Below are 23,361 nucleotides of genomic sequence, written 5' to 3'. Positions count from 1 at the left end.
GATTTGGGCTTTCACTGTCATGCATAGCCTTCTGTAAACTGGGTGCTCACAATTTAAGCTCTAATAGAATTCTCTTCTCTGTTCCTGGACTTTATTATTTGTATTCCTTGGATCACGTTGACTACTTAGCTGACAACTCATTAGATAGCTGCTTATTTTAAGCCAAGCCTTTGAGACCCCAGCTAATAGCTGACCACCATCTGTTTCTTCACCACATCTTACCACATACAGCACCCCTATCTCCAGTGATGACTTCATGAGGGACAGGGTCGAGGAGTCCCAAACCATAAGAATTTATTGTTCTTAAATTAGGGCTTATGATTAAATGCAAGCTTGAAATCCATTCAGACATCTAAGGTGTGTGTATATATATGTCTATATATAGTCACTTTAGAGGAAGAAATTTTACTTTTTGAGAAATAATATAGGTAACGTGAATGGACACTTGTATTTCTAGCATCGTTAATATTAATCTAGCTAATGTATAGAACTTTAAATACTAGTGAGCAAAGGAAACTATATAGGAAAGCTTATTAGACTAAAATACACAGAACATTCACTTACACTGATTTAAAAAGTAAGTGACTGGACACTGCTTGAGAAAACGGGGCGAGACACAAGGCAAACATTTTGGAACCCTCGTTCACTACAGCAAAACTGCCTACAGAACTAAGATATGTAGCAAAAAGCAAATATGGCAAGAGCAGATAGATGGTTGTCCCCGGTGTCAGTTGCGAGACATTCATTTTTGAAGGTGCTTATAAAGAGTAAATTGCTCATTGGATTTACATTTGTTCATAAGACAACAGACAGTTAAGCGCTCGACTAGTAGCCATATGGCTGGTGATTCAAACCTACCCAGAGGGCCCCCCCCAGGGAGGCCTGGTGATCTGCTCCAGCAAGGTCACAGCATTGGGACCCCGTGCACACTCGGGCTTACCAAAGTCAAAACTGACCAGCATTCCTGTGTGGACATCCACAGTAGGCAGTGCCACGTAGGATGTCGAAGCAGTGGGACCAGTTTATACTCCCACCATCATGTCTGAGCTGTCCGTTTGCACCGTTGTTTGCATTTAGACGTGTGAGTCTCTTTCAGGGGAGCCATTGCATTGTGTGGTTTTTAATGGTTCCACTAGTACTCCCTGATGACAAATGTGCTGGAGGGCCTTTTCAGATGCATAGTGATTGCCAATTGGGTCTCTTCTCTGGTGAAGAGCCTGTTCACACCATTTGCCCATTTGTGTGTCACAATTGTCTGTCTCGATGACTTTTCCCACTCAGTGGCATCACTTTTCACTCTCTTAATGGTGTCTTGATGAATAGAAAGGTTTTTTTCTTTTAAAAAAATATGGTCCAGTTTATGTGTCTTTTTCAATTCTGACTGGTACATATAATTTTTTATTCCCCTATAATCTTTTTGATGCATGACATTTGTAAAATGAGATTTTGCTTACCTGGTGTTCGACTGTTGTTGCCCCATAGCAACCTTTGCCCCATAGCAACCCTGTGCACAGCAGAAGGAGACACCGCCCTGCCCTGCGCCGTCCTCACAACTGCTCAGTTTGAGCTCACTGTTGCGCCCATTGTGCCCCTCCACCCCCATGACAGCCTTCTTCTTTCTCACTGACCTGACAATGTTTCATTGCTGTTCACAAGGTTTTCTGTGACTAATCCCTCTGAAGTGGACGGACAGTCTATACTTTCTTCATAGTTTGCTCTTAATGTGGAAGTGCTGCTGAAACCTGTTCACCTTGGGTGACCCTACTGGTGTTTTGAAATACTGGTGACATAACTTCCAGCATCAAAGCCACACGCAAACCACCACAGTGCAACAACCTGACAGGCAATGGTGGAGCCCTTTTCTAGGTGAACTTGACTGGTACATTAGAATGGAAATGAAGCTGTCAAGAGGGTTGTTTTTTTTTTTTAATGAAACCAGAAAACAGATGGACACTATTCATTGCGCATGGTTGTGTTAATTCATAGAGGGGAATTTAGTTCATCGGGGTTTTTTTTTCTTCTTATAAAACATACTTGACTGACTCCTTTTGCTTTCTATACACTTATTTTTTTGCTTTCTATACACTTTAAGCAATTCAGAAAAAAATATGTCTCTAGTTGTTTCTAGTGGTATTCGACTTTAAAAATAATTTAAAATATTGGTACCTGGAAAAACTGTATCTCGAATTGTATGTGTTGTAAAAATATGCCATTGATCATCTAATAATTTCATTTTCTTTTGCCATGTTTTAGAACTGTTTGAAAATGAACATGTGCGCATAGGGCAAAAAGGTAAGCTTTTGATCATGCTCAGTCTAATTGCTGAACAATGAGCTGATCTTACGTGACTGTCTGTCATATTCACCGACTGTACTTTAATCTCTGGACAGCTAAAAGCGTCAACAAGGGTAACGCCGAGCCATGTAGCTAACATAATGGAACTCTCTCTAAAGTGAGGAAATGTGCATCCTGTAGGCTTTGTCCACAAATGTCAGCTAACGAAGGCCAAAGCTGGTCACATAATAAATGCAGGCACATATTCCGCGGGGACGCTGGCGCAAGCCATTCAGCAGGAGAATTTCATTTTCGAATCAAAGGCAAGTTTGCTCTTTGATGCGCCTACACCCTTCTCATTAGCAGTAATGGGACCGTGTCCCTGCATCAGGAGAAAATGTAAGCAAGCGTTCGCACCCTGGTGACTGCTCCCAACAGTGAGGCGTAATAGCCAGTGCAGCGACTTTTCCGTGCTTTGTAGAATGATACTTGCCCAGCCTTTGAAGCTGTTTTTTCCCTTGTTTGTGTAAGTCCTGGCTTTGTCTTCGCAATGTGAAGTGCAGATAAGTCTTTGTGTCAGCCGGAACCTTCTATGGCAATTGTACCATTGGGTAACAAACTGCTTAGTTCTGTTCCTCAAAATTATATTCATTTATTTAAAAGACTTTACTTGCACGATGTACCTCTTCAATCAAGGGTTTTCATTTCCAACTGCAAATTAAGGAATATGTTTCATCTCTTTTTTAGTTAATATGTTCTCTTTGTTCCCGCTGGTCATGTCATTTGCATTTAGCCTGTTTTTCCCTGGCCTTTTAAAGAAGAAAATAGAAGAAAACAATTCTACTATTTAAACATTAGCAGTTGTTTATAGAGCTCATATTTTCATTAAAAACAGATCAAAAAAAGGAAGTAAAACCCGCTGCCATCAGAGTGATTCCAACTCTTAGCAACCCGAGGACAGAGTAGAACTGCCCCCTAGGGTTCCTTACGCTGGAAATCTGGATGGGAGCAGCCAGCCTCCTGTGCAGCAGCGGACAGGGTTTGAATTATAGGCCTTGCTGTTAACTGCCCGATACCTAACACATTACACAGGCAGGGATCTTTATTTTCAGGAAAGGAAATGGAAATACAAGCAAAGGGATAGTGTTAATTTTATGGATTTGGCTAGTTAAGAATAATTTTGGGGTGTCTTAAAAAGTTACCATTTTTTTAACTTCTTTAAAAAAATCCCTGTTTAAAAAAAAATCCCTGTTTTCCATTAATTTTGGCAGTGGACTGGTAAGCCATTTAGAGAATGGACATCTTGAATCCTTATACATTATAATTATTTGTGGCCATTTTGTTTCACAAACCATACTACTTTCAAGTACTAGAACTTTCACGATTTAGTAGCCTATACATAAGAATGGTAGGGTTTCTGTAGGTAAAGCTTCATTTTGATCATGGAATTCAGAAATGATCTTATCTAATTTCAGCTGCATGTAGTGATTGTATTAAAGGAGAGTAAACTCGGGGTCCCTACTAACACAGCTCCTCGTAGACTTAGCGTGTCTTGGGCTACAGGAAGGGCCACATCAGCACTCAGAGTAACAGAAGAGTGTCAAGAAAAAATGCAGTTGTGTTAGTTATAAAACCTGCTCATTTCCCAAGAGAATTTTAATAAATGATCTCCGTGTTATTTCTTACTCTGCTGGTTTTCTAATGAGATTTTAATATACTTTTGACAGTTCTTGCCAAACAGGATACCGCTGCTGCCCAACAGTACATCAGACAAGGAAGTCCCACAGCGCTGAGGGCGGACTTGTGGACTCTCATTTTGAATATTTCCTGCCAGCCTGAGGTAGGAGGACAAAAGGGCGGCCGCCGTGGAGCTACAGATGCTTGCTTCTGGACGAGCAGTTCCTTACAAGCAGTTTAGATTGTTCCGTAGAACCTAGTCGTCAGCCCTCTCTCTTCCTGTCGTTCAAAACTCACTGGAGCTTGGGGGTCGGAGACAAGACACTGTGTCATTTAATCACTGTGTGCGGACTGCAGACTGTATTGTAGCAGTAATTCGTTAGCTAGTGTGCATCTGTGTGCCCAGCAGAATAATAGGTACGGTGGTGAGGCCTGGAGCCAGACAATTACAACAGTTCAGTTGGTGGTAGAGTTAGAATGGCGAGGAAGAACTCAAGAAGGGCAACTCAATTTATCTGAATGGACACTGTGTCCCACCCGCCACTTGGGAAAACGCTTTATTTTTATGGTTCTAAAACTTGACAGACTATGTGGGCTGTTTGCTTATTTTCTAATTATAAGAACATTTTATTATAGGAAATTAGTTGAGTATGAAGAGAAATCACCAACAGAAAGGTAATAGAGTCAGTAAAGTAACAGATGCATAAGACCTTGATTCCTTTTGGAATATTCTTAATGGGAATTTCTTTTCCTAGATTAAACTAAGTTTTCATATCAGTCATCCATTTAAAAAATTTAATTCATTTCAAGGTAGTCGTTTCCCTGCCCAGCGGGTTTTTTAATCATATAAACCTGGTTGTAACACCTAAGCCCCCCCATTTATCAGAAATACAATGAGGCACCCCTTAAACTGGAACTGCATTGGGCAGATCGGAGCATTCATAGTATGTGTTTGTCCCACGAGGCAACACTGAGCAACTTGCTCTGAGTTAGTGCACCCAGCGGCTTCATCTGGGAAGGTTTTCTCTGGTCACAGTGAATTTTTTCATAGAAGCAGTTTCACTTGAACATCGTTTTAAGAAAGCAGCATGTGGCTGTGAAATTTTGTTTCCTGCTTGGGAAAAATGCTATAGAAACTGTTGTGAGGTTGAACACAGCGTACAAGAACAGCACTGTAGGAAAAACTCAAGTGTACCAGTGGCTTTTCTCATTCCAAACAAGGTGAAATGTCAATTGATGACAAGCCTCATTCTGGACGTCCATCAACTTCCCAAACAGCTGAAATATCCCAAAGAGGGAAACTTCCCAAATGTCGACTCGAAGTGCATTTGGAGTTCATTCCATCAGGTCAGGCTGCTAATCAAGCTTTCTATTTAGAGGTTCTGAAAAGATTGCACAACAGTGTGGCAAAACAGGCCTGCTTTATTGCAGACAGGAGACTGGTTTTGCCCCATGACAATGCACCTGCTCAACGCAGCCATCTCATTGTGCCAGCTTTTGGCAAAAAACAGCATTCTTCTCTTGCCCCCCACACCTTGCTCACTTGACCTTGCTCGGGCAACTTCTTTTTGTTTCCGAGAATATAGAGGGATATGAAAGGACAGCAATTTAACAATATAAAAGTGATGAAGAAAAATGAGGGAGGTGCTATCAGCCATCTAAACAGATGAGTTTGAAAAATAGTTCCAAGAGTAGAATCACAGATTTGACAAATATATGAAGTGTAATGGACTCTACTTTGAAGGTGATGAGGTTGTTTTGTAAGAAAAAAATGTTATTGGCTGGCCTGCTGCATTGTATTGATCTGGGGGTAAATGAGTAAACTCATGTGAAGTAGCTAAAACAGTACTCCACACCCAGCCAATAGTCACTAAAATTAACTTATAATTAATTAAGCAAGCATTGATTGAATACCCTATCCCAAGTGGTAGGGAATGGGTATATTTATTGAGTATCTACTATTAGCGAGGTATGTAAGGTGTGACAGTGAATATAGTAAAATCCTTACCCACTACGGCAGTGGTTCTCAACCTGTGGGTCGCGACCCCTTTGGGGGTAGAATGACCCTTTCACAGGGGTCACCTGATTCATAACAGTAGCAAAATTACAGTTACGAAGTATAAATGAAAATAATTTTTTGGTTTTGGGGGTCACCACAACATGAAGAACTGTATTAAAGGGTCATGCATTTGGATGGTTGAAAATCACTGCACTAGAGCTTATTGTACTATGAACGAGTATTTGTATTAGTCTGAGTAAACTAGGGAAACAAATCCACAGAAACTCATATGTATAAGAGAGTTTTATATACAGGGTACTTGTACTTTAAGAAAGCATCCCAACCCAGTGCTGTCAAGCCCATAAGTCCAATATTAGCCCATGTGTCTGACATCAGTCTACAAAGTCCTCCTCCATCTCACAAAACACACGCAATGACGCCGACTGCAGGAAGAAAGCCGAATCAGTGAGCGTGTAAACTTCTTGGCACTGGCAGGGGTCTCCACGAGGGTGCTCCAGCACCCAGGGCTGCATCAGGGTAGGTCCATGTGGATTCTCAGGAATGTCTCACAGGAAGTGAGCCTTGCCAGCTGAAGCAGGGAACTGGTTAAGGCAGCTGCACTCTGGTCATCAGAAAGCAAGAGACCCGAGAACTAGAAAGGCGAGGCTCACCAAGCCATTTATTTCTCCATCCTTCAATTAATCCCACATGTGTTTATCGGCCAGGTTGGCACAATAAACCTTAACTATCTTAGTATCCTTTATTAAAGTTGGAGCCTGAGTCTATCAACATGGTTGACCTTGAATTTTTCTGTGTTTGCTTTCTGTTTCAATTTAGGATATCTTGTATTATGAACAGCTCAAGACCAATGTGATACAACATGACCTTTTAGTGGACAGTCTTATATACAAAGTAAGTAAAAGTATGCACAGTATTTCTATTGTATTGATGTCATTAACAACTCTTGAGAGTATCCAACATCCAGGGTCTGCACTATGTGCCATGATGCAAGTGCATATTAACATTAAAAAGTAAGTTTAAGTGGTCTTCATACCTACAGAATACAGCTACCAATCAAAAGGATGAGCCAAAGCTGGCCAGACGACAGGTATGGCAGTGTGCTTCTAAAAGGTCTTAGTCCTGTAAACCCTACTCTGCAGACATGCTCTGAAAGGGACATTGGCCAATAACCCCCTTTATCTCATTTGGGGATTCTCCAGGGTCTCCTTGTTGACTCTGTGCACTGAAGTCATTTAAAACTGTCTTTACTCTGGAAGGAAAAAGCAGACTACATTTTCATATTATCTGATGGCCCTGTAGGAGCTACTTGTTTTTATTTTTTGGATTAAGACCATTAAATATTTTACTATCTTCATTTCTAGATGTAGGACTAAGCACATCTCATTTTTATGATGGGGTGCATTTAGGTCTGGCCCCTACTATCCTGTAAGCAAGTTGAGAGGGGACTTTCTATAGTTCGCTCTGATAGACCCTGAGTTGAAACCCACGCAGTCAAAAAACTTGGATTTAAAATTTGAGATTGACAAGGTGAAAGAAAAGGACAGATTCCCCGAAGGCCCAGAACTGGGAAGAGGCTACCCATCGAAGGACCTACATATAGATTTGCGTGGGCGAGAATGTGGCGAGAACGTGGCACAGCATGATGATAATAACGGCTAACCCTCCAGGATCGCTGATCACGTGTCATCCACTGTGCCAGACCCTCTGCATAGACTGTCATTGGATCTGGCCAACTACTAACATTGAGTCTACAGACGATACATGCGTGGTTTTTGTTAGTGTTTTTTTCTGCAGAGGGCGATAGGAAGCAGAAATCACACATTACAAGGAACAAGGGCTATGGGGAAGGAAGGTTAGGACCAACTCCTTTGTATGTTGGCCACTTTGTAACCAGAGGGCTGGTCAAAACAGTAATGGGCAGCTTCTCTGGGGGCTATTAAAATACATAAAAAACAAATAAAGCATAAAACCAAAATAGCATACCTGAAAAGGGTACTCTGGACCCTGGGGGCTGCTATTGGGGTGGACACAAGAGCAAGTACAGTCGCCAAGACCTGGGCAGGCCGTGGTTGTGCCTCTCTACAGAGGCCCCATCAGACACTCAAGCTTCGTCTTAGTAAAATACACTTGACAGGCCTGGAGCCTTTGCAGCAGTTCCCCTGCAGGCGATGTCTTTCCTTCTGAAAGTCTGAAAGTTCTAATTCTGCTACTCTGGCTGCCCCTTGGGAGAGAAAACAATATATCTATATATGTTAATAATTTCTTCTGTGTTCCACTGACACCATTCTTCCGCTTACCAGCCACAGGGGAGTGAACAGTATTATAAGGCTATACTTTGCAAAACAGGAGATGTTACTGTTGTGTAAGAGGACACCGAGAAGAAGCAAGACTAAAGCAATGTGCTCATATGACTTTCATGCTGGCTCAGTTGGAGCCCAGGTGACAAGGCGTAGAGCCTTGACTGCTAAGTGATTTAGCAGGCATGTTGAGGAGAGTTACGCAGGTGTCTGTCCACCTTTGCTGAGTGTCTTGATCTCATAGAGGACCTGGACTTGGGAGGACAGGTGCTACAGTCAGCTTTTAAGGAGCCACCACTGCAGTGCCATCAGCTAAGCATTGGGCTGCTGCTAACCACAAGGTTGGAGGTTCAAACCCACCAGCCACTAGATACAAAGAGGAGTCATCTACTCCCATTCAGATTTACGACCTCTGGTTGCTATGAGTCTGAATTAGCTCGCTGGCAGTGGGTTTGGGTTTCTGGTCAGCTGTTAGGCCAAAGGATCATGTAGCAGCAAAGTGGATCTTTGGAGAGTTTAACCTTCAGCCTCTTTTCTAATCAATCCCTGGAGAAGAGACTCCCGATGAAGAAGCAGCAAAGTGTAGAAGTGTTAGCCTGAGAGCTCTGTTTGGTAAGAACATGAACTTTGGTTTGAGTCCGTGTAAATTTTTTTTTAATTTGTTGTGAAAAAGAAGTATAGAACTTATATCTGAGGGCTTGAATGCAAGTCGTGCTAGAATCACTCCTGACTCTGTCTACAACATGAGAATTCTTAGGAAGCCGTCAGCTTCTGGTTGCCCTGGTCTTGTGCTAGTTGGGCCTGCTGATATTGTTGGAGCAACTCCTAATATTATTAAATCAACCCTTCATGGAATGAGCATTTAAAAATATTATTTAAGGTTTTATGACAGCTCCCTGTCGAAAACAAAAATGAGGTGCCATGGATTTCATTCTGAACCCATAGGTTTCAGAATAGAATGGCAATTCATAGGGGTTTCAAGGACTGTGATGATCTGTCCAAGTCATTTGCCAGGCCTTTCTTCCAAGGCACTGTGGTAGATTCCAACTGCCTGCATTTGGGTTTGTAGCTCAGCCCTAACTTTTTACCACCCAGGGACTCCTTCCCCATAATAAAGGCTCATTTTTGATGAGCCAAAACTCAGAAAATCCTAAGCATATCCACTTCTCCTGAACATAGTTATTAACAGTTTCTGGACTGAGTTCCCCTTACCCCCAAACTTGCTTTGTATCCACACTTCTACAGGTTTACTTTCATTTACTCTGATTGACAATCTATACCAATGTTCTCAACTTTTTCCCATTACTACCCCTCAGAAGAAAAATTAAATTAATTTCTCTCTAATGCGAAAAATACTTAATAAGATTTGTAGGGTAGGAATGAACTATGGAGAATACCAGTAGCCAATTTTCAGACCTTTAAAAGCATATCCCCCTTTGGAAAAGACTGTCTCTTGTGTAGTGGCTATATATGGGGCTGTGATCTGCATGGTCAGCAGTTCGAAACCCCCAAAAGCTCTGAGGGAAAAAGACTGGGCTTTCTACTCCCGTAAAGTTACAGTCTTGAAAAACCACAGAGGGTCGCTATGAGTCAGCATTGACTCCATGGCAGCGAGAGAGAGCCTTTGCCCGTGCTTGTATTGTCTGAGTCAGAGACTAGTTACCTTCTTCTTTGTTCATCTGTCTGTCTGTTCCCCAGACTTCTCCTGAGTCATCCATGACTCATTCCATTCTCCCAATTCCTGCTTTGTTCAATAATCCAGTTAAACACTGGCAGACTATTTGAACTATATCATTACCAATTTCTATGATATCCATATAGAAATTGTAATTATGCCCATATTTCTAATATGTTTGCTTTCTCACTGGTGAGATTATATAGACCTCTCAAAGATCAACACTGCTTTCTCTTCTGTTATTTCTTTGTTTGCTTTTTCATTTTTTTCACTTATTCATTCTAACCTGTCAATCAGTATTTGATGATTTGACTGTATTGGATCCAAATCTATGTTGTCCTATGGCGCTAGAGATTTTAGATATAAATAAGATTCAGATATCCAAACCAGACTCACTGCTGTCAAGTCGATTTTAACTCAAAGCGGAATAGAACTTAGAGAGAACAGAGTAGAACTGTTCCTGTGGGTTTCTGAAGCGATAAATCTTTATAGGGATAGACAGCTTCATTACCCTACTCCCATGGTGCGGCTAGTGGGTTTGAGCTGCCGAGCCCATCATTCCACCTGGGCCTCTATATTTAAATATATGCACCTGTAATTAGATGAACTAATTTAAGTGTGTGTGTTGTGGGGAGAGGGGATGCTAGGTTAATTTAGAAAATGATTTTCTGCTGTCTCCTCTGACTGGGCCTATGTGAGGCCTTCAGCTGCCCACACTGAGGGCAATGCTGCATCTAAATAGACAGATGGGCGATTCAGGCTGGAATTACTGCCCATGGTCAGACAGCCAAAGGTAACAAGACTGGATTTCAAATCCTAGACCAATCTGTTGGCTTGCCATGTCCTTTACACTGTAGCCCCAAAAGAAAGTGTGAAAGCTGAGGTTTATTTTTGTGAGATTTTGTTCACCTCTTTGTTATTGGCAGAAGGATATCCATATAGTGATGTATATCCATAAAACTGTAATTTGTTTCTTTTATCAATTTTATGTGTGTTTTTCATGTATCAAACATTTATTGCACAGGATTAGTATGCCAGGGACTGCACTGGTTAAACTGCTATAACACTCAGACCACCGTGGCCCAGAGCCTCGCAAACTTGAGTGGGCGAGTAGAAAGGTTTCCTGCAGTCTCGGCTCAGGGAGGGTGCGGCAGAGCCGATCCTCTAGTGAAGTGGCCTTAAGATGACGGACGACTCCAGGAGTCAAACCCATCACTGTCTCTAGCCTCCAGGGAGGGGAGCCCTGCACATGACTGATCAGCACAGCACGGGAGACGGGGATATCTTAACGGGAATAGACCAGTGATTTGGGGCCAGGTTGTTATTGTTGCCTTTGTAGCTGCTTGTCTTTCCTGGCTTTACGATGCCTAACTATTAAGTTGAAAGGGAATACAACTAGACTAAGGACTTACAAATAGTACTATGAGTGAATAAGGAGTTTGAGATGAAGTAATGTCACTTATCTGTAGCTAATAAAATACAATCCTATTGAAAGTGATGGGCTCACTGTGACATTATTTCCAGACACTGTGTTGATGCCCTTGTGTTCCTCTCAGCACTCTTCACTTTTATTTCTAGGACGTGAAGTTGACAGCAAGCAATGATGATTATTACTTCGTATTTGAAGATTATTTATATCAGGTAAATTTGCAAATTAAAATATAAAATGCTCTGTTTTAGGTTCTCTGAGTTGTGACACTGTAGGAGAGATCTCTGTTTTTAACGGAATCCTTTTGAAATGCAAGTCATGTTTATTTGTATCACTCCAGTGCTATTTAGAGTGAGGTTAGATAGTTTTTGTTCTTAGTGTGGGTCGGACAAGGGTCTGCAGGTAACTCACTGGAGTGTTCTCTCTGTCTCTACCACAGACAGGAGGGCTTGGTAGGTCAGTTTCCTACCTTGGTTTTGGGCACAGAGTTTTAATTGAATACTAAATTCATCTTTAAGACATCCAGATGTTTAAAGAAATTATTTCACATGATTTTTTTCAGTTAAAGGTAATTAATATTTCCAGTTATTTTATAATATCATGATTCTATTGACATTGTGGATGTTGAATTCTTATCTAGATATTTAGCATATTTATTAAAATAAAATCCATTTATCATGAACATAAAATATGTAATTTATGTAGAATTCCCTAGATTCTGTTTTAGGTGTTGTTGTTTCATGTTTTTTAAATGATTACCCATATAATTTCTTCACTTGATCTTACTGAATATCAGTTAAATACCATGGAGAAATTTCTAGACTCAACAAAGCAATTCCTACTTGATTAAAACTGAATTAGTCTTAGCTGTTTGGCGAGGTAGGCATTGGTGATCTGTGTAGTATGTGTGTGTTTAAGAGAGAAGATAACAGAACATAGTGATCATAAGATTTAAGTAATCAAGCATTCTGAGGGCTGATGTCTAGCGATTTTATAAAATATACTTTGTCAATTAAAATTTAGACTTCCTCTAAAAGCAACTTTAAAAGAATTTCAGTGGTCTCAAATGTGACTATATTTTAAAAGATATAATAAAGATTTCTAATGGTGTCTTCTGAACTAAAGTTAGCTATTAATATTTGGAAAATACAAAAAGCTTCTAAAAGCTTCCATGCTTCTAGAGCTGATGTGTAACTTGTGCCTCATTCTTAGTGCTTGGTTAGTGTTTGGCAGCGCAAAGCTAATGCGGCATTTATACAGTTTATTCATAACAATTTATGAATAACATTGCAAAGAATCGGAATTGCAGAGCATTTAATTGTGCTTATGTGGAAGCTGTACAGAAACCAAGAGGCAGTTTATTCAAACAGAAGAAGGGGATAGCACACTTAACAACAAAGTTTTAAAGATTAAAATGGCAAAGAGCAAAGCAAGCAATAGCATTTGCAATTGATACAAATGCTATTTGTAAAACCTGCAAAAGCCGGAACCTGTGTAGTGTCGAAACCTCTCAGAACAGGTAGATTGACTTTAAAAAAAAAAACAAGTGGTAAGACTGTATCCTGTTGAAGGCACAGAACTGCAAGACCAGGAAAAACCAGGCAGACCCATGGCATTCCAGCTCTCACAGGTTTCACTTCAACTAGACCACAAAGTCCAGACACTTTTACTACTCAAGAAATGGAACACATCACGAATCCTGAAAACATAATGTTGAACTGGAAAATCCCGAAAGGAATGTGAATGGAAGAGCATTGAAGTGCATTTTTTGCAGATTCAGTGAGAAACAAGATACCATTTCTTACCCGTCAGTGCTGAGAACCCGTCTTAATGAGAATAGGAGAAATTGTGTATTGTCTTCCTGATGAATGTTCTGACTTTTCTTGTCATTCCTGAATGCCTTTCTTGGAACATCTTAGAACGCCAGGTCTTCTAACACTGGGGCCCAGATAGCCTTCTGCCCTCCTCCTCCCCAAGAATTGAACTCCTGCTCCCAAATCCCGCCTGGAATCAAGAATCCACTTTTCTCACATGGACATTCTCTATCCCTACAGAACGCTCTGCCCGTGGGTTTGCCTCCAGATAGCACTGCCAGTTCCTTACTCTACCTGCGGGCTCAGCTCTGTGCGGGATCGAACCTGTCCTTCTCAACGCCACGAATGGCCAGCCCTGCCCTCCCCGCACCCCTGCGACCTGCCGTGGCATCCCAGTACTGAGACTAGTCCAGTTTGCTTCACCCTGAATGGTGTTAGGCTAAGTGCGGTCTACCCCATACATTACTCCTGACCGAAGAGTTTCTCTTTTCCAGAAAGAAAATCCCAGAAAAGATTATCTGGTGGTTACCAGTGTGTATTTTCTGCAGTTGTTGCTGGTGTCGGAGTCAACCAGGAGCAAGCTGTGTGCCCCGAGCTGACCACACTGGGCACCCATTGTCACATTTACCCTGGGTGCACCGATGAGGGCACTCTTGCCACTGCTAGGCGCAGAGCGCTGCTCTGAAGAGTCCATCACAGGCTCTCAAAAGCAGGAAGTAGCAGTGAATTGTCTGGTTTTTAACAGTGCTTACTTTTTCTTGTTTGCTTTTCCCTATGTTATACACAGGTATTGCTTTGTTTTTCCCGGGATACTTCTGTGTTGGGTCACTTTACATACACCAGTGCTTCACCACCGAAGTCGTACATCAGAGGTAAAGTTCAAACCTAATGAAGGAAGTAGCCACCAAGACTTACATTATCTTACCAAGCATGAGTATGTACTGAATTTTTAGCATATATTGGTGCATAGTCAGGTCTCTGCCAGATGATCGTAACCTTCCTTTACTCTCGTGTAGGGAATCAGTGCCCACGCAACTGATTCAGCCCAGTTCACAGAGCAGTGCTCCTGGCGCAGCATGGCCACTTAGCCCACTGAGATGACTTCCTGTCTGTTCAGCCCACGGTTGCCCTGGCTGCCATATCTGCTGACTTCTGGTCCTTATTAGTAGTTTATCGCAAGAATTTTATTTTTCTTTTATCGAGATATTCCACTACACTGAAAACTTTTTGTATAATTTATATGCTCATGCTATTTTGGGATCTCCTCCTTTTAGTTACAAATGCGTTGCTAACGGAGAGGTCAGCAGTTAAAACCCACCAGCTGCCTTGGCGAGAGATGAAGCCGCCTGCTCCCATAGAGATGACAGTGGAATCCCAGAATCCATGTGCAGGGTTCACGCGTGGGCTATGCCTCCGGCGACTCCCCTCTGTCCACAGCCTTGTTACCAGACAGCGTTGTGACACCGCTTTGGGCAGACGTAGTTAGGTTAAAATGTACTGTCTTGTCATTTGAGCTCCCTCTTGGCCCATTTTAAAGTGGTTTCTGTTTTGAGAAATGCAACAAAGAGCAAACCCCTAGGAGGGTCTCTGTGCATTGGAGCCGACTCAGTGGCAGTGGATTCGGGGTGGCTTCTCTTTCATCCCTAGCCGCCTTCCACGGCTCTTTCGCTCTCCTGCCGTCACTCCACACTGAACCGCTCTCCGCGGGAAGCCCTTGCCAGCAGCTCCTTTTCAGCCACCTTCGGAAGCCCATCACCCACTTGTGTGTGGCCACTCTTCTATTTCCCTAAGAAAAGCAATTATTTGATCCGTAATTCCCAAGAACTCTCTTGGCTTGGTTACTCCCCCACCCCGCCCTGACACAGACTCCCTGCACTTGGGGCTGTCTTACTTCCTTTGTTCCTACATTGGACCCCTTTGTTTGATTGGTTAGCATAATTTCCCGCTTGAAAAAAAAAGGGGGACCATAGAGCTTAAGGATCTCATGGGCTCCCTGTTAACCCCACCCCTAAACCATAGGTTCTTAAAGAACAGGTACAAACCTCACCCAGTCTAGCAATCCAGTATCAATTCCCCTCCCTACAAACCTCTCCCACCACTTGCCTGTCGGTTTGTCATAAGCAACTCACAAGAGGGGCAGAGAAAAAGAGGAAGCCCCTTGGCGAGATAGATCAACACGGTGGCTGCAGCAATGGGCTGAAACGGCAGATCAGTGGTGGGGATGGCTCAGGAGCTGGCAGCCTTTCCTTCTGTTGTGTATAGGGTCACTCTGATGGGAACCGACCCGGCGGCACCTGACAACAACAACATGGGTTCAAATATGCCAGTGGGGGCGACGCTGTCCCAGGACTGGGCAGCATTCACTTTACTGCACACAAGGGCACTCTGAGCCAGAGCCACTGTGACAGCCCCTGATAATAACACATCTTCAAAACACTGACAGCCTGTGCCAGAAGACTAAGTAAGCATAACTTAATGTTCCGCATTTGAGTCTGACAGCAAGCCCCTGATTGAGCGACTGTCTTATACTGATTGTTTACCTCCCAGCACCTGGCCCAGGATGGAACACCCAGCAGGTTCTCTCTCTCTCTCTCTCTCTCTCTCTCTCTCTCTCTCTCTCTCTCTCTCTCTCTCTCTCTCTCTCTCTCTCTCTCATTCTTTTATTCTCCTCTTGCTCACAAGACCAGGCCTTGTTGTCTTGGCCTGTCCTAACCTGTACCTAGTTCTTACTCTTCATCTCCTCCCAGCCACCAGACCCTACAAGGGCAACACTGATCGTTTTACTTTGAGCATCTTACTTTCAACCCCCTTACATGAAAGCACGTAGCTTTTCAATGGACTCAAAGGTGTTAGAAAGGCTGTCACAAGAAGCTCAGCCTGGAGACAGCCAGGGGATGGTGGGGTAGCACAGAGCTAATTTCTGGAGAAACTCTAGCTAAAAAACCAAACCAAACCAAAAAATGCCTCCTGGAAACATTTGAGTATGGTAAATATAGCTTCATTTTCAGTGACAATTGTGATTTCAAATATTTAGCCACAGTCTTAGATTATCTGAATTTTTTGAGGGTTAAAAAATATATATGACTAGCATTTAATTAAAGACTGTACAGTATAGTCCATAAAATGAAAACCAGCAAGCATTACAACATATAGGACTTGCTTATTTATTAAGAGTTTTTTATTATTAGGAAAACAATTCTGCGTCTCTAAAACGGAGTCCTGGTGGCATAGTGGGCTGCTAACCACAGGGTCAGCAGTTTGAGACCACCAGCTCTGCCTCAGGTGAAGCTTTCTACTCCCGTATGGAGTTAGCCTTGGCAATTGGACATCCACTCACAGAAGGGTCGCAAGGAAGGCCTGAGCCAGCCAGGGTGCAGCAGAGCGCCGACGGAACACACAGCTTTCCTCTAGTTCCTTAGTGCTTCCGCCTCCCCACTGTCATGACCCCAGTCCTCCCTTACACCTCGGCTACACCGGAGCATGTACACTGGTACTGATAAGAGCTCGACACACAGAATCCACGACAGGTGAACTCCTCAGGAACAATATAGGAGTATCAATACCTTGAGGGTTGGAGGAAGGTGGGGCCAATCACAACAATCGAAGTATAACCGCACCCTCCCACCTCCTGGGGACAAACAACAGAAATGTGGGTGGAGGGAGACAGCAGTTGGTATGAGATATGAAAATAATAATAATTTATAAATTATCAAGGGTTCATGAGAGAGGAAGGGGAAAAATGAGCTGATACCAGGAGTTCAAGTAGAAAATGTTTTGAAAAGGATGATGGCAACAAATGTACAATGTGCTTGAAACGATGGATGGATGGATGGATGGATGGATTGTTCTAAGAGCTGTAAGACTTCCCTCCCCCACCATGAAATGATTTTTTAAAAAGGTCTTGGAAGTCCACAGGGCAGTTCTACCAGATCTCTATGAGTCGGCATCTGCTCTAGGGCAGTGAGTCCACTTTTCTCCAAGCCGGAATAGCTTAAAAGCCTGTGTTGCTTTATCACGGCATCACCTCCCTTAGATTTAAATTTGTATCAGTGATTTTCATTAATAGGAGGATTTGTTATTATCAAAGAATGGCTGCTGTCCTTTCAACATAATTATCTATCATAAAATGCAGTAGCACTGGTCAGAAAGCCACAGCCCCCTGCTTTCCAGCTGACTCTGACTCTTGGTGCCCCTGTGGGATAGAGCAGGCGCCCCCGTGGGACAGAGGGGGACTTGGAAACTGCAGGGTTTCCCAGGCTGTGCTCTTTAGGAAAGCCGCCTGCCACGTCATTCTCCCAGGGCTCAAACTACACTCCTGAGCGCTAAACCGCTGTGCTGCCCTATTTTGCAAATATGTGAATTTCAAACTATCTGTTTGTTTCTTTTACGCACATCGAAACCCTCTGCTTTTCTCTACAGGAAAACTAGGACTGGAAGATTATGCGGTCTTTTATCCACCAAATGGTAAGAGTAATGCTATTGCTTCCTCTAGTGGGAAATGGGAAAATTACAACTGTTAGAACAAAGGGGAATTTCTCACTGTTTATGTTTAGGTAGATGGAAGTTTATGATCTGAATTAAAAGCTCTATAGAATACATATTTTTATGAGTTCTTCCACATTTGCGGCCCATTTGTGCTTCTTCCTCGTGTCCAGGGCACGTGGGTGGGTTTTTTTCTGAAGGTCACTCACCAGTCCATCCAGGGCTTCCAGGCTTTTTTGAGTTGCCTTGTGTTGTGTTTGATTGGTCTCATAATTTGACAAGTGTGATGCTCATGGAAAAGGTCACAAAGAAGTACAATACTGAAATAACCCCTTTCGATTCGCTAATGTGATTGAAGGTACACTGCCCTCCCGAGGGTGACAATGTTCCTTTGAGATTACTGGGCAATTTCTAAGATGTGCTTCTCGGGAGAGCTATGCATAGCGGACCTTCTCTCGACACTCTTAAGTTGCATTCTGCAGTTCTTTCACTCCAGCAGAGTTCAGAACATGGACTCTGTAAGCCTGCAGACATGGGTTCAGATCCCAGTTCTGACAGCTCACCCTATGACCTCTGGTAAATTTGTGACTCTGTGGACTTCAGATGACTCATCTGTATCGCATGTTCTCTGACATGGCACCATGCTGGGATGCAGTAAGGGATCTAGAGATGGCTGTCAGGGCAAGTTTCACTACTTTACTGCCCACAGCACCTCACTGCCCTGTCAGAAGCCTCTTTTGTCACTAGCATTCCCCAATGTCCCACCCAATCCTTTTCTGTTGCTCTTCTACATGTGGCTTGTGGCTCTATCCATTTATGAATTAGTCTAAAATTTACATCTCTAGTCTGACCTGGCTTGTAATCACCTCAAACTTAACTTGTCCCAACCCAGAATCACTCACTTACCTTCCCATGCCCACCCTTCAACCTTTTCTCCATGGGTCATGATGCTGCCTATTGGTCCAGTTGTGAGAATTCTCGCCCTCTTTACAGTGGGTCCTAACATCCCCCCTGACCGTGCGTGTCACCCATCCTGAAGGCGGCACTCCTTGATCACCAGCAGCAAGGGCTTCAGCTCCTCCTCACTGGCAGCAAGCAAGGCCGTGCCATCCCACATGGTGCACGTTGTCAATGAGCCTTCCACCAGTCCTCATGCTTCATTCTTCATCATGTAAGCCAGCTTCTCTGATTGTCTGCTCAGCATACAGATCAAATGAGTGTGGTGAGAAGGTACAATCCCGGCGCACACCTTTCCTAATTTGATACCATGCAATATGCCCTTCTTTTGCCCACACAACTGCCTCTTGTTCCATGTTCAGGTTCCACGTGTGCACAATCTAGTGTTGTAGAATTCCCATTCTTCTCAAGGCTATCCACAGTTTATTATGGTTCACACAGTTGAATGCCTTGGCATAGTCAGTGAAACACAGGTAAACATCTTTCTGAAATTCTTTGCTTTCAGCCCAAAGCCATCTGACATCAACAATGGTAATCCCTTGCCCCACATCCTCTCCTGAATGTAGCCGGAACCTCTGGCAGCTCCCTGTCAATGTACTGCTGCAGTCATTGTTGGGTGATCTTCATCTAAGTTTCACTTGCAGGTGATATCAGTGAGATTGTTCTATAGTTTGAGCATGTTTTTAGGGTCATCTTTGGGATCGGTGCAAGTATGGATCTCTTCCAGTCAGATGGCCAAGTAAGTAGCTGTCTTCCAAATTTCCTGGCAGAGATAAGACTGCTTCCAGGGCTTTACCAGTCGGTGGAGCATTCCAATCGGTAGTCCCCCAATTCCTGGAGCCTTGGTTTGGTTCACGATTTCACTGTGACTTGGACTTGTTCTTGGCTCCACTGGTTCCTGGGCATATGTGCTGCCTATTGAAATGGTAGAATGCCGACTAGTTCTTTTTGGTGCAGTGACTGTATTCGTACCATTTTATTTTGATGCTTCCTGTATCAGTCAATATTTTGTCTATAGAATCTTTCAATGTTACAAAATTCTTGAGTTCTTTCAGTTTAAGATATACTGAGTGTGGTCTTTCTTTTTGATTTTCTAACTCTGGGTAATCGCGCATTTTATTACAATATAGAGCCATCAAAAACCAGTATCATGATTAGAGGAACACTCATTAACAACCTCCAGCTATGCCTGCAATATGCAGATGACACCACCTTGCAAACTGAACATGAAAAGTACTTGACATACTTACTGGTAAAGATGAAAGACTAAAGCACTAAAAAATATCCTCACAACTTAACTAATAATCAACATAATAAGTGGAGAAAAGATTGAAGCTGGCAAAGATTTCACTTTACTTAGATCTATAACCCAGGCGTACTAGTCAAGAAATCAAAACAACGCACTGCATTGGGCAGGTCTTGCTGCGGAAGACCTCTTTGAAGTGTCAGAACACAGATACCACTCTGAGGACAAAGGTGCCCCGGCCCAAAGCTGGCGTCTTGACTCACCTCATCTGCATGTGAGGGCTGGACACTGAATGAGAAAGGCTGAACAGGAGCACCTTTCAGTTGTGCAATATGCTTTGTCATGCTTTCACCTTTTAACCTGCTCTTTCTTTGGCTATTGGGTGAGAGTCTTATGGCTGACATGTTAGATTTTTCATTTAGTTTTTTTGTGTGTTTTGGGGTTTTTTCTTAGTTGGAGTTTATTCTCTTTTCTGCCCTATAATTGGAGAGTTTAATCCATTTGCATGTAGAATATTTAATAATGAAGGAATTTCCATTATTCTGTCTTCCAAATAGATTTTATATCATTATGGTTCCTCAGTTACTCTATTGCTGATTCTTTTTGTGTTTAATTGTTTTTCTTGTTGTGTTTCATTTTGATTCCCCATCCGTTCCTTTTGTGTATATTTTCAGTTGTTTTCTGGGTTACTTTGGGGTCTATACTATGTACCTCTTATGTGTAACGGTCTCATTTTAGTTTTACCAAAACACTTCCCTGTGTATTCTTTCATTTAAGAGTACTTAGTACAGTGCATTTAAATAATTTGTTGATTTAACCAACGAACACTTGGAATTGGGACATGGTAAATGATATTTTCACCACAGTTCTCCCAACCCACAATTCACTTGAAGTTTAACTAGACAAAACATTAAAACCATCCCATAATTGAAAATGCATCTTCAAATGACTTTTCAGATCGAAAGATAAATATGGTTGTGTCCTGGTATTTGGGGAAATGTTTACTGGCGTAAAGGAACAGCCTTCTTCTGAAGTCCTGATTCAGAAGGGCAATAGAAATAGCTAGAAATCAGCTTAGTGTGGCCTTTATCCCAATTCCCTCCCTGGGTGACCCTGACGCTCCATGGGGAACGGGGACAAACCGAGGAAATAGCTACTTCAACAAGCTAATTAAACATACCCTGCTACGTCATCCCAAATGAAAGAGTGCAGCATTTTGCTTTCAGCTGGGGTGATGCTGGAGTGAGTCCGGTGTGCGCGTTGACGGGGCAGCCATTAAGTGCTGAGTATCACTAGAGGCATGAGGGGCAGTTGGGAAAATAGGCAGTCAGTGTAAAGCAGGTTGACATTTGGGGTAGTTTCTGAGTCATATTTACTATTTATAGCTCCTCTGGTTCAAGATTTATTTGATTGACTATGTTTACCATTCTGAGCTTTGTCAAAAGGCCATAACATCATTGCTTTGAGACATGTGTCAGTTGTGTGGAGGAGAGCATCAATCTTGCAGACGGTCTTCAGATGCATAAGGGAAGGCTGGGCTCTCAAAACACTCGCTCACGGCCGAGCTGTAGCGCCAGGGCCAGCTATGAGGTGGTGTCCTGGCATCCCGGTGCCTGTTGCAGGTGCGTGCTTGGGGCGCAGCCAGGCAGCGAACTCGACCTCGGAAGGAATGAAGTGATGAGCAGCAAAGGAAAGGATTTTGAAAAACGGGCCAAGGTCCTGACCACCTCTGAGATGAAAGACACGCTCTAGGCGGCATGTGCCCCAGAGCGTTAGCGGGCTCTTGCTTGCTTCTTGCAGCTCCTGCATGTCCTTGCCAGAATCGACTCAGTCCGCTTTGCTGAAGCAGACAGGGCACCCGCTTTGGGGAGCCTTAAACCCTGACTAATCTGGGCTAAGCTGAAGCGCGTGCCCTTATCTCATGATGTGAAAGAGTTTCTTAGGTTACACTGGATGCTGAAGCATGTCCGAGACCAGAGGGTTCTTGAGCATCTGCTGTGCACTGAGCATGATACTGGTGTACTTGAAATGCATGAACTCATTGGTGCTTCAGCCCCGAAAATCACACAACCAGGCCTTTTATCATCAAGTCCATGTGACCCATTATGACCGTAAGGGACAGAACTGCCCCATAGATTTTACAAGGCTGTAATCTTTACAGAAGCAGACTGCCACATCTTCCCCCCTGTGTAGTTTGAATCCTGGCTTTTCCGTTAGAAAAACCAAGCGCTTACCCACTGTGCCACCACGGCACCTTTGCGTCAGTACAGTTCGGCTTGTTGACTCCATTTTCAGAAAATCAAATAAAGACTCAGAAAAGGTTCATCATTTGCCTGGAGTCCCACGGACTTCAAATTTCTGTCAGTATGACAGCACTGGCTATTTATGCTTCTTCCATGAAGTTAGGGAGAGGAGAGCACGCTACCCTGTGTGTTACTTACTTATTCATAAGGGATTGAGACTGTAATGTTTCCTTGATAAGCCTGGGTTATATTTACAAATGTTCACCTTTTCATCCTAACAAACTACTGTAGGCATTTCATTTTATAGAAACACTATGCTGAGTGTCGACAGTACCGCAGTAGAAAACGCAACTCTTAGCTCAAATAACCTGTAGCCTCGCTGCTAGAGGTTTTATGACTGGGGGAATTGTGGGGAAAATATCATTTACCATGTCCTAATTCCAAGTGTCCGTTGGGCTGCTAACCGAAAGGTGTGTGGTTCGAACGTACCAGTAGCTTCCTAGGAGCAAAATGGACTTTCCTCCCATAAAGATTTACATCTTCAGAAACTAAGGAGCAGTTCTACTCTGCTCTGTAGGGCTACTGCGTCAGAATGGACACAGCAGTGAATTTCTGTTTGTAGTTTGTCCTGACTAGACCATTCCTATGTTTAGAATGTTCTGAATACATATTGATAAAGTAATTATAAGAAAGTCTTTATCACTACCTTAACTTGTTTGATCAAATGATTCTTCAGGGGTCTTAACACAGGAAGGTAAAAGTGTTTTTGTACAATAAACCACGTAGCCCAGTAGGACAGAATTGTGAACCAGAAGTGAACTACAAATGTTGGTGAGGGTGTAGAGAGACTAGAAGTCTCATACTCGACTGGCAGGACTATAAAAGGTTGCAACCACTGTGCAAAGTGGTATGACACTTCTTTAAAAAGTAGATGATAGAGACACCACATAACACAGAAATTCCTCTGTTGGGTGTGCGCCCTGAAGAAATGAGAGCCATGGCACATTCAGAGAGAGACACGTGTGCACTGCTTACAGTAGCAAGAAGATGGCAACAAACTAAGTGCCCATGGATGGAAAAATGGATAAACAAAATATGGTACACACACACCATGAAAGATTAACAGAGACTATGTAGCATTCATAACATAGATGAACCTGGAGGACATTCACTCACAAAGAGTCACTGCCATCCAGTATTTTCTATCTCATACTGCCACTGTAATCTTTACGGGAGCCGAAGCCTGG

At 42.9% G+C, this 23,361-nt stretch overlaps 1 protein-coding gene across 4 annotated transcripts in view; it reads left to right on the top strand.

Annotated features, from left to right (window-relative positions):
* The window catches only part of TBC1D19 (TBC1 domain family member 19), a 134,605-nt gene that overhangs the window by 71,320 nt on the left and 39,924 nt on the right, over positions 1–23,361 (top strand). For 3 of the 4 annotated variants that reach the window (XM_075544459.1, XM_075544461.1, XM_075544462.1), the window contains 7 exons: positions 2,254–2,292; positions 4,002–4,114; positions 5,173–5,298; positions 6,788–6,862; positions 11,522–11,584; positions 13,974–14,058; positions 17,606–17,650. In XM_075544459.1, the coding sequence (XP_075400574.1) occupies positions 2,254–2,292; positions 4,002–4,114; positions 5,173–5,298; positions 6,788–6,862; positions 11,522–11,584; positions 13,974–14,058; positions 17,606–17,650 (546 nt within the window). The remainder of the gene's footprint in view (positions 1–2,253; positions 2,293–4,001; positions 4,115–5,172; positions 5,299–6,787; positions 6,863–11,521; positions 11,585–13,973; positions 14,059–17,605; positions 17,651–23,361) is intronic. The other variant, XM_075544460.1, reaches the window with a different exon arrangement.

Source organism: Tenrec ecaudatus, chromosome 3, assembly GCF_050624435.1.
Source record: "Tenrec ecaudatus isolate mTenEca1 chromosome 3, mTenEca1.hap1, whole genome shotgun sequence".
Classification (NCBI taxonomy): Eukaryota; Metazoa; Chordata; class Mammalia; order Afrosoricida; family Tenrecidae; genus Tenrec; species Tenrec ecaudatus.
Note: the sequence above shows the minus strand (reverse complement) of the source record. Positions and strands in the feature narration are given on the sequence as shown.